The sequence below is a fragment of the Lepidochelys olivacea genome (assembly GCF_965140295.1).
Source record: "Lepidochelys olivacea isolate rLepOli2 genome assembly, chromosome: 25".
In the NCBI taxonomy this organism is placed as follows: domain Eukaryota; kingdom Metazoa; phylum Chordata; order Testudines; family Cheloniidae; genus Lepidochelys; species Lepidochelys olivacea.
Window position 1 is genome coordinate 15,883,529 of NC_140435.1, and position 14,727 is coordinate 15,898,255.

Below are 14,727 nucleotides of genomic sequence, written 5' to 3' on the forward strand. Positions count from 1 at the left end.
GCAGGATTGAGGTCTTGCTTCCACTGCAACAGTTACAACCGGACAGAACCTACATGTGGTTTTTCTTTCCCCCTCACTACCCCTCTTTGCTGCTTGTTTTGCTCCTTTACCTGAAACTCTCTCCCTGCATATTTCTAAGCAATTTGGCAAAGAGAAACCAGACAGGATCTTTTATAGTTAAATTGAAAATTAATAACAAGGGAGAGATGCCAGCTGAAAATTCACAACCTAGTTAGAAATCTGTCTCTCCGTTTGTTACCAATTCCACCTGAGACTGATAAAATTTACATTTTTAAATATTCTGATTTCCTTTTCATGTAGCTTATTTGCTATTGTATGTGGCTCAGCTTGGCTATTGAAAATTGGCTAGTCAGTTTCACTTCATTTATATGCAGCTTCTAATCCGTATCGGTCTGGGTGTCCTACATTGGCGCTGTGCTGCAACCTTTGGGATGCAATCACTGCCGGGGAATGTTGCTACTTCGAAATTAGCTAGTCCCATAGCAATTTTTTTAAAAATTGGTGGAAATATATTTATTAAATGTTGCAAAAGCTGATTATTACTTAAACTCCTGGAAAATATTGGGCCTAAATTCTTCCCTTAAACTATTGCAGTTTAGCAGTTGTTTTTAGATATATACGGAAATGTTTTAAAGGGACACTATCAATTTAAAAATCAGACTTCTGCCTCGAGATTTTTATCAGTAACACCTAAGATTAGTAGAAATGAAAGACCTCAGTGAAACAATATCTTATTCTTTTTGTGCATTTGACAGCATTGTATAAAGACAGTTTTGTTGCTTTCCCTTTTAGAGTCCGTGTCCTTTGTTTAGGTGGGTCTTTCCCAAAGTAATGGGAGAAGAAACAATTTTAAAACCAGGAACATGAAATTGTAGAACCACAAAGTTTAGGGGCAGTTGTGGAGCTGGAGATTACTTTCAATTCAATATTTTTAAGCAACTAGGTTTCAGGCTGGTGACGTCCCTTTCATGTGACTTGATGAGAGTAGAATATTTTCTGATGCTTTTTTACAGTTTTGAATAAACCCTCCTGCTGCAGCACGGCAGGACACGTTGCAGCGTGTTCTTGCATGAGGAATGGTTGGGGTCTCTCGTCCGTTTTCGAGGCTACTGTAAGATCACAATTCGAGAATCACACACCGGGGGCTGCACTCTGCTTTCATTTCCATTTTTTTGAACGACTTTACTGCTTTGGCCTCCTGGTCCTTCTTTCCCATGTGGGTTGTCCTGTCACCAGGTTTATTTTTTTATGTCTTTTTGAGGGTTACCCAAAGGATACTTTAAATTTAGTGTTGTAAAAACAACATCCAGCCCACATTACATGTGTGTAAAAACCACAGTTTTTATTGTGGACTGTTCAAGAGCTGGCATGGCATTTTCAGACTGTTCTTAGGGCTTCAAACTTTCTCCCCCCATCTTCCCAGCAAAAAGAGACCACTTTATAGGAAAGGGCTGCGATTGGATGATCCAGTGTAGCATGTGGAAAACGACTAATATTGAGTCATGTCTAGCTCTCTGGAATACCTGCACCTACAGTCCATCTCACAAGCTGAAGGGGTGCAACTCCTCTCACTGCAGGTATGCTGTGCAGAAAACGTTGTGCTTTGGTGAGGCTTTCATTTTATGTCCCCTGAGACCTTCTGTGGCTAGCAGTTCACATGCAGCACCTGCAGTGCTATATTTAAAACTAACTAATGCATTTACATGTTTTTATTTTAAAACACCCTACTATGTTAAAAAGATAAAACACCTAGAAAGTGAAACTGAGTGATGTCCTTGCAGTTTAGAACTTCAATGTGGGAGCCATTGGCTAACTTTCTCTTCTTCTCCTTTTGGTGTGAATTTTTTTTAAACAGTGGTTCACAGATACTGAAGGGTTTTTTTAACCTTCAGGTTTAAAAGTCTTTCTAAGAGCGAAAGTTCTAAAAGTTCTAAAAGTTTCCCTTGCAGCTGCATTCATAGCTGATGCCTCAATGGATACAGTGAGGTTCTCAGCCAGAGCCATGGCCTCCACCTCCATAACCAGACCCCATCAATGGCTCCCACCCTGGAAACAAACTGCTCTTTTCTGGCTTTGAAGTTACTTCTGTTTTCCTCACAAGCATGATTACTTTGCGCAGGTGCAAGAAAGATGCAGACCTACACAGCAGGCTTTGTCAGGCCTGACTATAACTTCACTCCCAACAAGAAACAATGTCTGTGGCTGTCACCAGCTATGAAAAACTACAAACTATGAAACTCAGCCCTTGGACAAAGTCCATCCCTTAAACGAGAGCAGTCCCAGGGAGAACTTGGACTCTCAATGTGAAACTTGAACCTTCCAGTTAAGGTGCTGCTATGCCTCTGTTTTTCACTCCTAGAGGTAAACTTCAGTAGTGAATATTGGTCTTAATTCACCGATACTTGGTAAGTTTGAGCCTGGTGAGGCTCTTAGAGAGAAAAATAAGTGCTCCACGATGTCCCTTGGCCCTCATCCATGGTTGTGCTTTCTAAGTGCTACAGTAATATAAACTAAATTCATGTAGCTATGATAACTATAAGTACCCGCTTTTCCCCCAATTCCCACCTTCCCACTGTCACCGCAGCCAGTCGCTGAGCCCTCATGCACAAAAGGAGGCCAGATGTAAATAGGGAAAAGCAAAGGTTTCTTGTGGCTGTGTCATTTGGGAGCTGGCAAAGGGAAAAGTTCTGCTGGCTCTTTCCTCTCCACTGAGCAGCCCTGACAGATGAGCCCTGCTTCATCATTCATCCTACCTCCCCGTACCTTGGTGCAGCCTGTGCCTTCCTGTCTGTCTCACTCCACTGACTCCTCTGCCTAGGGCTGTAAATATCTGTCCTCTCCAACCCCACCTTTGTGTATTCAGAGCCTTCTGTTTCACAAAGCCAGCTGCCTTTCATCTTCTTTGCAGATTTCCAATTAACTTGAGAGGATTTTTTGCCCCCTGCCCCCAAAACCTCCTTTGCTTGAAAAGAAGCAGGTTTGGTTTCTTCTCTACCTCCACCCCTCAGACTGGGAAATGCTGCTGTTTGTCCCGTTTACTTTTCAGCTTTGCTACTATTACGTTTGTGCGCGTGTATGTGTGTCAGCTGATGGAAACGATAGAAATGCTACTTGGCTCTTCTGCATGCAGGATCTTCCATGTGGAGTTTGTGCTAGAAGCACAGCTGTTTGAGATGATGTGTGGTTGAAGGAATAGTGTCAATTTCTCCCCACCTTCTTGCACTCAATTCATGATCATTCCTGACCATATGTTTTCTTAGGGCTTAATACAGTCCACATGGTAATGATGGGGCTTCCACTACCTCCCTTGCAGCTGTTCCACAGTTGAAAATCTCTTTGTTGGGAAAGTTTTCCTGGGTATTCAGCCTAAATGTTTTCCCTTATTTGTTCCTAGGTATGTGTACTTAATCTAGTCAAACCACTTCCTCTCCCTCTTTTGTGTGTTTACACCCATCCAATACTGGTAGCTACATCCTGTCTCCCCTTATGTTGTCCTGCAAAATGCATTTATTTTACATCCCATGGATTCTGATCTTCTTTCCAAACAAATTCATTTGAAAAACAGCATCTTGTGCATCAAAATATTAGCTGTTACCTATAAGACCAGGGGTTTGTTTGTGGGATTGTGAAGGCCCTCTCCGGTAGCCTGGCAGGTGCAAAACTGGTGCAGTGGGGTGGGAACTACCTAGGGTCACACACCATCTCTTAAAGGTGTTTAACTGCTCCTTGCCTTGAGTATTTACAGCAGCTTTTCCAAAGGTTGGGAGAATATTTAGTGCAGGTCGACATTTCCTAAGCTGTGGGTGAATGTCGGCCAGATTTCACCATAGTCCCTGTGCAACAGTTTGTGCGGTCAGGGGTGCAGACAGCTTCTGCTCAAGCATTTTCTCTGTCAGAGGAGAGGCCTCTGTTGAAAGCTGCTGTTCTCACACGGATACCACCATTCTTCCCCTGCTTGAGCCTTGTTCATCTGAGAGTCCCTCAGAACTTGAGATGCTAGTTCAAGCGGAGCCTCGCTGCAGGGGGCCAAGTATTCGTCCTGTGTTCCAGTTAAGGAAACAAGCACAGGGTGCGGATGGGATTTGCTCATGGTCACTCAAGAAGTCTCTGGTGGAGCCGGACGCAGAACCCAGCAATCCTCCCACTACCCTAGGGCTGCTGGAACAAATTTTATAGTGGGGGTGCTGAAAGCCGCTGAACCAAACTATAAGCCTTGTGTATAACAGAAACCAATTCAAGTTTGGGGGAGTGGCAGCACCCTTAGTTCCAGCACCTGTGCCCTCCCCTGCTGAAACCACCAGCCCCATACGCACAATGCCACTTTCAGCACCAATTGCCCCTGGACAGCTCTGCAGCCTCTAGAACAGGCAGCGGAACCTTACACAGCGGGCCCTTGTTTCTCCTCGGGCCCTCCTCAGGGACGCACCCCGTGGCCCGGGGGGGCGGGCATTTTCCTGGCACAAGTGGTAGGCGAGGCCAGAGGCGCTGATTGACGTCCCCTCCAGCCAGTGAGAAACGGCGGTTGCTCTCAGGGCGTTCCCAGCAGCCAATCACAGGTGAACGTCTCCGGAAAGGGTGGGACCTCAGGGTTTGGGGCTTGCCCGGGCGTGGAGCCGGCCAAGGCTCCCGAAGGTAAGGGAGGAGGGACCGTCCCGGAACCCGGGGGTGCTGGGGGACAAGGCCCGGGGGGAGGGGAGCAGTGGGGGCACCTGGGGGGATGGGACGTGGAGCGGGAGGCGGGGGGTTAGAGGGGAGGACAGGCGGGGGGGGGTTGGGAGCCTGGGGACGGGTCATGAGAGGGTCGAGGAGCCCTGGGCCTCCTGGGAGTCAGAGACAAGCGCGGGCGGGTGGCCACGGAGTCACGGTGCTGGCTGAGCCTGGCGCCAGGGACCAAGGGGCTGGTTTGGGGGGATGGGGATGGGGAGGACAGGGGCCGCGCTGCCGCCTGGATGCAAAAGGAGGCGACTTTATCCTGCGACGGCCCAGCTCTGTGAGGAGGGTGGGATTTTCTCCCACATCCCAAGGCTGGCAGGGCCATACTTTGCGGGGGGCGGGGGGGGGAGTGTGGTGGTGCAGTGACCCAACAGCACTATGCTCTGAGGGGGCAGCAAAGCTACGTGGAGCCTAGCCCCCCCCCATCCCCCCAAGTAAGGGACTAGCCGCAGCTGCTAGAAAATGCAGCTGCGGTTCCAACCCTCATGTCTTGGGTCAGTATTTTTGATTCCCTAGGAACGCAGGAGCTACCAACCTCTGTCAGAAGGCTGTTCAATCTAAATTTGCCGTGCCCAGTCGAATTTGATAGGGCTGTCGTATGAGCTATAGGCATTAATAACCTTCCCAAATATTTTCAGGGATCCCAGCATGGTCTTGTTTATATGACAAAATAGCGTGATCAAAACGTCATATCGACTTGGTCCTAGAGATCAAAGGATTTACAAAGGGCAAACTTGGTTCGTCAGTGTCCCTTTTTTCAAGTCAATAAAACATGACTTTGGCATTAAAACAGTCTTTGGGTCTGGTACAATGTTATAATGCAACAATTTTGTTCCAGGAGAAATTATCTACAAAATGGTAATTCCCCTCTGCTATTAGAACCATGCAGCTCGGAAAGGAAAACACTGCCACCCCCTCAAGGAAATCTGTAGCCCAAAGGTTTTTTGTTTTCAATCTCATTTGCTGGTCCAGTAACCAGGTATCCAATTATCTACCTTGTCCATTATTGCTTTGAGCATCGGTGTGGCTATGAACATTTTGTCTTTGTTCATTAGAGTGAAATATACTGTGGTTCAGACTGCTGAGTGCTCCCGGCCGTATGGAACTCTTTACCTTTGTGTCACAGCAGTAAGAACCTCTCAACGTGCCATTGATTTGACTTTGTAAATTAGTTCAGTGTAATAGCTAAGGGAAACGGGCTAGAATCTTAGCTGTACTTTTGCCTAATTTCTAAATCTTGAGGGAAACATCATTGATGATAGTATACCTGTAAAAAATGTTTAATCTTAATTTAACCCATTTCTTCTTTTAAAGTGCTTTGTGGAATACAAATTGCACCCTGGCTGCATATGCCATATGGGGGGAAAACTTTTATGTTTCAGAGTAAATTGTTTATAATGATCCAGGGATCTTGAGTTTTACATCTTTGTCTTTTGTGAAGCTACCATCTGTTTGTTCTTTCACCCACTCTGTTGTTGCTCTGAATGAGAAAATAAAGAATAAATACTGAATTTCTGCCAAGAGCTTCCCTTTAAAGGGCATACTACAGATGGTTTAGGCTTGGTTTAGATTTTTGCTAGGCAAAAATAATCGTATTTCAAAACCTAATAATATACATGATTTCAGGATTGTTTATTCATTTAATTTAAAACTGGCTTTTTTAGCCATTCACCTGCAGAATTGGCCGCCCAACCGTTGCGGCAGGATTTTCAGCCCAACCATAGCGAGGTTGCAGTTTGGGCGTAAGAAACGGAAACTGACCCAGCTCAGTGAAATTTAAAAAGAGACCCACATAAATGGTGAAAGTGGATTTTAAAAAGTGTAATTTCAACAACATTAGGTACCCACACCATAGATGAAGTAATATTCTTCCAAGGTGGCTTGAATTAAAGCCCGAATCCTGCAGCTGGATTTTGATGGGTGCAAAGTTCTGCCCCTGTGGCTCCGATTGCAGGATTGCAACCTGCATTTTCTGCGTTTTACCATGCCTGGGTCTCTCAGATTGTGCCACCTGAGGCTGCCTCTATTCAGTACGAAAGAGCCGGTGGCGCTTTTTACAGGGTCATGAGTTTGCCCTGTGTCCTAACTTTGAAAATTTCCCTTTTCTCTGCTTACCTCCTTAGCCCCATTTGTGCAGGCTAGCTATTTGGTTCCCTCCACTCTAGAGATGGCTGCGTGTTAGTGGTGAGTGACGTAATTCCTGTATGTAAACTGAAATGCAAGTTTGGGATGAAAGGTGCTCTATTGCATGCTCTAACTATTTATTTACATAGGCAAATATCATTTGTCTTGCTCCTTTCCACAGCTAGCGAGCTCAGGAACATGATTCTCTGGACACTGGTTTTTGCTGTTTAAATGCTGATATAACAATTAAAGTAACTATTTGAAGGACCCCAGCAAACTCATTTTTCAGAGTTCCTGGCAGGGGACATTCTCCAGGGAGACAAGATGAATATCAAAGCAGTCAAAGTTCTGTGTCTGCTGGGGGTCTTTTTCCTCATGCTGCTCGGGTCCCTCCTGCCTGTCAAGATAATAGAAGCAGATTATGAGAAAGCTCATCGCTCCAGAAAGGTCATTGCCCTCTGCAATTCCTTCGGAGGAGGGGTCTTCCTGGCCACCTGCTTCAACGCCTTGCTCCCCGCCGTACGAGAAAAGGTAGCTGTGGGCAAACTCGTTGGGGTTTTGTTTTGCAGCTGTAATGACTCCAGATAGTCCCTTCTGTTCTGACACGGGGATTTGGGAGTGTCCTCTGCTTTGAGATGATATTGCTTTGAAGATGTTGTCCGATATGATAACAGTGCCACAGGCCAGGGCTTCCCAGCATGTTCAGGAAGCTACCACTTTATCAGACCAAACCCTCTGCTCTGCAAGCTGGTGCCACATAGGGGCTTCTCCTAATCCCAGTGCTACAAGGGCACAAGCCTGGGCTGCCCTTAACCCCAGACTCATCATTGTGAGACTAGGCAGTGCCAGCTTCATTGCATATTAAAGTGTACACCATTAAACAGAAGCCATGGGAACCCCAGGAAGAGGCTGATCCTTAAAGCAAGGTGGAGGATCCTAGAGACCCAGTAACAGAAGCCTGATGTACCCTGGTGGATGCCCATGGTTGGGTACCTGCTGTGGTTCCAGTCTTTACATTGAAAACGTTTAAAGCTTAGGGAGAAGTCCCCCATATTATTTTGAATGGTGAAAGATGCAGCCAGTTTCACTGCAGATTCCTTTCCCTTTGTTCCAGCTTCAAGAAGTTCTCAAGCTTGGGAAGGTGACCGCAGACTACCCCCTGGCCGAGACCATCATGCTGGTGGGCTTCTTTATGACTGTCTTTGTGGAGCAGCTCATCCTGACCTTTCGGAAGGAGAAGCCTTCCTTCATCGACCTGGAGACCTTCAACGCCGGCTCAGATGTCGGGAGTGACTCAGAATATGAGAGCCCCTTCATAGCATCTTCCAGAGGGCGCACGCTTTACCATGAGCATGGCCACCACTCCCACAGCCATGGCTTGAACGTCCAGGAGCTTTCCCAATCCAGCCCCTTGCGGCTCTTCAGCCTGGTGTTTGCCTTGTCTGCCCACTCCATCTTTGAGGGCCTGGCCCTGGGCCTACAGGAGGAAGGAAACAAAGTCATGAGTCTGTTCCTGGGCGTGGCCATCCATGAGACACTGGTGGCTGTGGCACTGGGTATCAGCATGGCCAAGATCTCATTAACACTGAAGGACGCTGCCAAGCTAGCACTTACCGTGAGTTTGATGATTCCTTTGGGTATTGGGATCGGCATGGGCATTGAGAGCGCCCAGAACTTGGCCAGCAGTGTGGCTTCTGTGCTCTTACAGGGCATTGCTGCTGGAACTTTCTTGTTTGTCACCTTCTTTGAGATCCTGGCAAAGGAACTGGAAGATAAGAATGATCGCTTGCTGAAGGTCCTCTTCCTGGTCTTGGGCTACACGACCTTGGCGTTGCTTGTCTTTTTCAAGTGGTGAAGGCTGGACTGACGGACAGTAAACCCCGATTCCTCCCTGTTGTAAATGGTGCCGAGAACAAGACCCCTTTCCAGCCAAGTAGGGACGCTGAGGAACATCACAGTCTGGGGGGTGTTTACGCATCGACCTGGCAAAAGGGGTGCACAGAAAATAAGATTGGGGAGTGTCCAGAAAGAGGTTTCATGTGGCATTGGAACGATGGGTTGTGGCGTTGGTGTGGAGATTGTTGGAGGTCATGGTGAAGTAACTGGTTGTAACATTACCTCCGAAGGGACCTTGTCTGCTGTGCATTCTGCTGTTTGTCTAGAGATCCCACCCCACAGCACAGGGTAACCTGACTTTATATTCTGTCGCTCCTGCCTTCAGTCTCTGGGCTCCAAGGAGGTGAAAAGTAACGGAGAAATCAAACTGAAAGCAGGCTGGGGTAATGGATCGCAAAACAGCACTAAGCTGCTTGTGCCAGTTTAGTTTTGAGAAGAAACCTGGTTGGTGTTAATAACTGCCAAAAATATCAACTGTTCTGGGATACAACAAATGTCTTTTAGGTGAGATTTGAGCCAGGATCCTCTGCTGGCAGAAATTCTGTTAAGCCACAAAAGGTCCATTGGGTTGGTGTTGTTCCTGAGAGATTAATCAAAGCAACAGGCCAGAGTCCTTTTTACCCCCATGTGTCGTGTTCCATCACTGTTGTCTGGCTCTTCATTGCACAGTCACGGATGTGAATCTCTAGGAGTTTGGGTAACGATCACTTTGAAAAACTTAGCATTAAAATCCAAAATCCTTTCCAGAGCATCCAGGGAGCTCTGGCCTCATGGTCTTGAGTTTGTAACAAACTGATGTTTGCAATTTCCAGAACACAGAATTAGGGCATTCCAACTGTCTGAGGTGGATTTTGGTTTGTGGGGGACTCACCCTTGGATGGATCCAAAATGACTCTCCCAAAGCCATGTCTTCTTTGTGCTAACATGTTTGCTTCTCTCTTATACTGGCAACTCTGTCCCGTATGGTGACTGATGAGGACCAACTGATGGTGTCTGGCAACCAATATTTTAATTGCTACAGAACACCAAAGTTAATTAATCTTACTTGGAAGAAATGGGGAGGAGCTAATTATAGGCCTCAGGTGACCCCAGTTAGCAAGGGCCAGTTAAAATACAGTTTGGCGTGATGTGCCAATTTGGTTCCCAAATACAGAATTGCTGGCAGGTGGCATTGTAAACGTTCTCTCTCTCGTAGCTAGCCACCGCATAGAGGTTTGCCTCCAGCGCAGCAATCACAACCTACCCTGCTGCTTCTATCGCTCGCCCTTCATTCTGGCCTCTTCAGGGCTTTGATGGCAAGACAGGCATAGTGTCCATAATGACTTGGAGATTTCTGCATGTAAAAACATTCAATCAGATATGAAAACTACACAACAGCTGTAGAACACGAGTGGCGAGGGAGTATACTTGGGGGTCTTTGATGCTGTGAGATAGGATAGATTGTATTCTTTCCTGCTCTCCCACACCACCTTAGTATCAGGGAATCTATCAGTTTGGTTTGGATCTTGAATCATAGACTATCAGGGTTGGAAGGGACCTCAGGAGGTCATCTAGTCCCCAAAGCAGGAACAATCCCCAATTTTTGCCCCAGATCCCTAAATGGCCCCCTGAAGGATTGAACTCACAACCATGGGTTTAGCAGGCCAATGCTCAGACCACTGAGCTATCCCTCCCCCCAAATCGTCCTCACTGCTGGAGTGACTGAGACCGGGGGAATGAGTCTAGAAGTTCTGAGTTCAATTCTGGCTCTGCCATAGAAGCCCTGAGTGACCTTGGCTAGGTCTTTCCCCCTCTGTGAAAAGGGGCTGATGATATTTATCCTGCCTCCTGGGAGTGTTGTGAGAATTAGCCAGTTCATGTCCTGGCTGTGGAAGTGCTGAGTATTATCACTAGAAAGGGGGTGCGCGTGCGGTGACAATGGACCCCAACATGTTTGATGTGGGCTTTAATGTGCAACTAGGTAGGCCACGGGCAGTTCACAGGGGATTGGTTTAATGTTGTTCATTTTGTAAATCAAAGGTGGGATGGGTATTGCTGCTGATTAATTGCTGCTTTTCTAAAGCTGGTCTGCGTCTGGCTGCAGACCCTTTTGTCCTGCATTGGCTCCATCCTGCAGGTAGGTGGCCAGAAGATTTGAGCACCTCCAAGACAGTGGAAGTGGGCAGTGTCTGAGTGCCCGGGTTTTCACTTGCCCATTTGTTCAAGAGCATTTTGTTTTCCTCCACTTCCACATTCAGGATCCTCCCCCATCCTCAAACCCTTCAGCTGGCCAGGCAGGGCTGATATTACCACTGGATCTCAATGTGTGAGCTGCAGTCTCTATCAGACTGTCACATGTACAGGCCTGTCATTTCTCTAATGCTCTGACTTTGACTGGGGCGGTGTATTTTGGGGTGACATGAACTGGAGAAGCGAGGTGCAGAAGAGTTGGATCTCCCTTCTGTCATCAGCTCTTTCCTGTAAGAGGAGCCAAAATCCCAAGGTGGTATCCAGATTTGCATCTCTCCTGTGGCAAACCACAGCCACTGGTAATGGCTGCCTCTTTACTGGAGCTCCCATGCGCCTCTGCCAGTGCTTGTAGGACACCCTGGTATTTGCTGAATGCTAATCAGGAGATGGAGTGCCTCCCTGTAAGTGATCCACAGCCTGAAGGATGCTCTCAAGCTAAATCAATAGCCAAGGCTTATCCCAACAAAGCTCCAGTGACTTGCAGGAACGTGCCTACCTCAGTCCAAACCAGGAATAGATTTCCTGGCCCAGAAAGATGCACTTGCTCAGTGGTACTTCTGAGTTAAGGGCCCTTCTCTGCAGAGTTTGTCCGAAGGAAGGAGCGAGAGTCCAGGTTTCCTTATCTGGGAAGTTAGCAGCATCTTCTGTCAGCATCCTTTCCCCACCCTGCTACTGCTGAGTGGGTGCCTGGCTCAGACCTGCAGGAAGCCTCTTCAGGAGTGCAGGCCAAATTGCTTACTCTCTGCTGGGACGCACAGGAAAGCTGCCCCATGGCTCTGGGGCAGCCAGTCAGTGCTGCAGGTTTCTTTCCATGGAACGTGGCTTTGATTTCATTTTGACATTCTCGTAACAAGATCACAGGACAGATTGCTGGTCTTTATGGACAGGGAGCTGCAAGGTCCAGCCCAGGCGCTGCACCGTGCTGAAATCCTCCCAGTCACATCAGGTGGTAGAAGGGCCTTTGCAGCCGTTTACATTGACCGAGTTAAACTGGCGTAGGCGAGGGGTCATTCAGCTCCTCTAACTGAATGTCAAGCACATAAATACCATGTAAAGGAAGGGCTCCTCCTTTCCAGCATGTGGTGAGTGGTGCAGACCTGCACATGGATCACATCCAGCCCCCTGGGATGATGTTTGGTCTGCCGAGGTTTGAACATGTTCTAGCTACCACTCAGCCTGCAGATTCTTGTATCAAGAATGTCTATACTGCCATTTCTAGCCCCGCAAGCCAGAGTCAATTGACCCAGGCTCGGTGCCTTGGCCCTGCGGGTTTTTCTTTGCAGTGTAGACATACCCCATGACACAAAAAGAGACAATGGCCAAACTTAAAACTAGTCCTTGTAACAAGGAGAAATAACTGGCTTTAGTGCAGTTGCCTTCCCAACCCAGACTAGAAAGAATGGTGAAAGCTCAGGGAACTCGAGTGGCTATGAAAATGGCACTCCCACTTTGAGCGACCTTTTTCGTCTCTCTCGTAAACGCTGGGTTTCTCCAAAGGGGCGTCCATTCGGGACTAGTGCTATGGTTAGAGAGAGCAAACCTGTTAGGTAATAGAAACATCCCCTTGGCAGGGCAGAAGGTGTGTCCTCCAATCAGATATCCCATTTTCACCTTCTATTAAAGGCCAAGTGACCTGTACCACTTTGGTGTAGATTTCAGTTTCAAAATAGCTTATTTTACAAGCGTAGGTCCCGATTCTGCAGTCGGATCTACACAGAGGGACCCTGCACTAGCACAAGTCTGATCAGAAAATCAGCCATGACGAAGGGAGAAACAATTGAGTACACTATGGGGCATGATGAAGTTGTGATTGTTGTCTGTGTTGTGTGTCCATATGATTGTTGGTTCTCAGATGCACTGACTGACCCTGCTTACCCTGCCTCTGAACCATATTTCATTGTGGTCTGAGGTAATGTGTTTTTCAGCTAGACAAATGCAATGAATTGAATAGAATAGAAGCGAAAATCTGTCAGCTGCTCTGAGTTTAAGACAGCCCATTAGCAAGGAGGGTGCCATGGGAAGTGAATTTTTGAGCATACTGGGGTTCTTCAGTGCTTGAGTCACATCCTAAAAGGATACGTGTGAATGTGGGCATGGTGCTGTGGCTGCCACATGCAGACTCCTCCTAAGAGGAAGACGCAGTCCCTGGTGATTTTTTTTAACCAAGGGCTGGGCAGACACATCTGCAGCCTTTATAAATGGCCGGGGGGGCAGGGTTGTAAATAGGAATGCTGGTGTCAGTATAAATATCTAAAATGGGACAGATCTGAATGTCCGTTAACATGGGTTAGAAAATCAGAGGCTATCTGGATTTAAATGAGTATTTAACCACTGGGCCTTGTTGGGTATTTTAGACTGTAGTTCTCTGACCTTCTGCGAATCCCTTTGTAAGGGGGAGGATCTTTTGTTGGCCCATCTGCCCTCCTGGCATCCAAGTCCCCCTCCCTGATCCTGACTGTCCCCTTCTGTGGCTCTGTCCGGAGAGATGTGTCTGTCTCCTAGCTGAGGGGTTGGGGTTAAAATCCTAATGCCAAAGCAGACAACCCTAGCTACAAGATTTTTTTAAAAGAACTCTGTGGTGTCCCAGGGGCATCTGCTCAGGATGGGCAAATCTGAGTGTACCCCAAGCTATTAGCAAAGGGCTAAAGGCATTTTCAGATTGTTTGGACACCACACACCCCCCAGTAGCGAGAGTGGACTGATACAGCTTAAAATACTCCTGTGGGGGTTGCTCTTGTGCAAGAGATTGTGCTCACAGAAGAGGAAAGTGTACCCCTCAAGGGAACTGAAAGTCCCCCTGGTATGGACTGAGGTTTGGCACAGGACGCAGTCCCAACCCTCAACACATCGTCCTAGCAGGATTGATTGTACTTGTTAATATTCCTGCAGAAGGACCCGTTAGAGCCAGGCCTGGGGCGAGTGCTGGTCATTCATCATTCTTGGGTTCCAGGGTTCCAGCTGGGCTGATGGAAGGGGCGAGCCCTTTGCAATCAAGGCAGGTTTCTGTTTTGATAGACTTTGGGATTTAACACCTTAAGAGCCACAAACTTGGCACATTTTGCAGATGGATCAGGGACTGTCTCAGGTCAGACCTTTTCCTGTTAATCTGCTGTGCTCCAGAATGATCCACCCATGTGTGTGATGAGAATATTTATTTAACTGCGCGGGCAACTTGCGGTTATTATTTGTACAGTTGTTGTTTTGTTTAGAAATGCAGAAAGCTGACAACTGCTCCCAATAAACACTATGTTCTTTTCTTGATTTGTTTCATTCACTTGTTTAGTTCTTAATGTTTCTGGGCTGCTCTGCCTGTGACACCATGGCCCAGTCTGCTTCTCCGGATGCTTCCCCATGACGTACACGTGGTGTGCATTTAGCTTGTGGGTAAGGGGCCCCGATACAGCCAGAGCCTTCCATGCCGTGATCCAGTTCCAGATTTACACCCTGGCCTGGCTAACTGTAAAAGCCATTTGGGTCAGTTCAGACCTGATTTCTGTGGAGTTGTCTGCTTATTTCCAGTAGGAATTTGGCTTATGGGGGCCAACTGCTCGTTGTCTTGCACAGGCAGTTATACCTATGCTCTGTGGGTGCATAAGGCCCCCATTCTCATCTGGGGGGTTGGTTTTGCAGGTCTGCACTGGCATGACTGTCCCAGGCACAGGGCAGGGGGAATTGACTCACAAAGTCTAGTTGAGTAAACCGAAAAGCAGCTAGGACTGTTGCAGACAGGGTTGTTACGTATTT

General features: G+C 47.4%; 1 protein-coding gene across 11 annotated transcripts; it reads left to right on the forward strand.

Annotated features, from left to right (window-relative positions):
* The first annotated feature begins 4,602 nt into the window (after positions 1-4,602).
* On the forward strand, positions 4,603-14,244 carry SLC39A3 (solute carrier family 39 member 3). 11 transcript variants are annotated; one of them, XM_084614562.1, is made up of 5 exons: positions 4,603-4,653; positions 5,573-5,713; positions 6,858-6,918; positions 7,040-7,389; positions 7,973-14,244. In XM_084614562.1, exons 4-5 carry the CDS (start codon positions 7,183-7,185, stop codon positions 8,711-8,713), a joined length of 948 nt encoding a protein of 315 aa, XP_084470688.1. In that variant the 5' UTR covers positions 4,603-4,653; positions 5,573-5,713; positions 6,858-6,918; positions 7,040-7,182; the 3' UTR covers positions 8,714-14,244. The 11 variants fall into 11 exon arrangements, with proteins under 11 accessions (XP_084470688.1, XP_084470694.1, XP_084470686.1 ...); XM_084614565.1 differs by lacking the exon at positions 5,573-5,713 and having other exon boundaries at positions 4,614-4,653; XM_084614558.1 differs by lacking the exon at positions 4,603-4,653 and having other exon boundaries at positions 5,070-5,713.
* The last annotated feature ends 483 nt before the right edge of the window (positions 14,245-14,727 follow it).

What these genes read in the sequence shown, in the direction of transcription:
- SLC39A3 (XM_084614562.1), top strand. Translation starts at nt 7,183, where the DNA reads ATGAATATCAAAGCAGTCAAAGTTCTGTGTCTGCTGGGGGTCTTTTTC. An exon ending in TCCCCGCCGTACGAGAAAAG is followed by an intron (nt 7,390 to 7,972) that starts GTAGCTGTGGGC and finishes CCTTTGTTCCAG; the next exon opens with CTTCAAGAAGTTCTCAAGCT.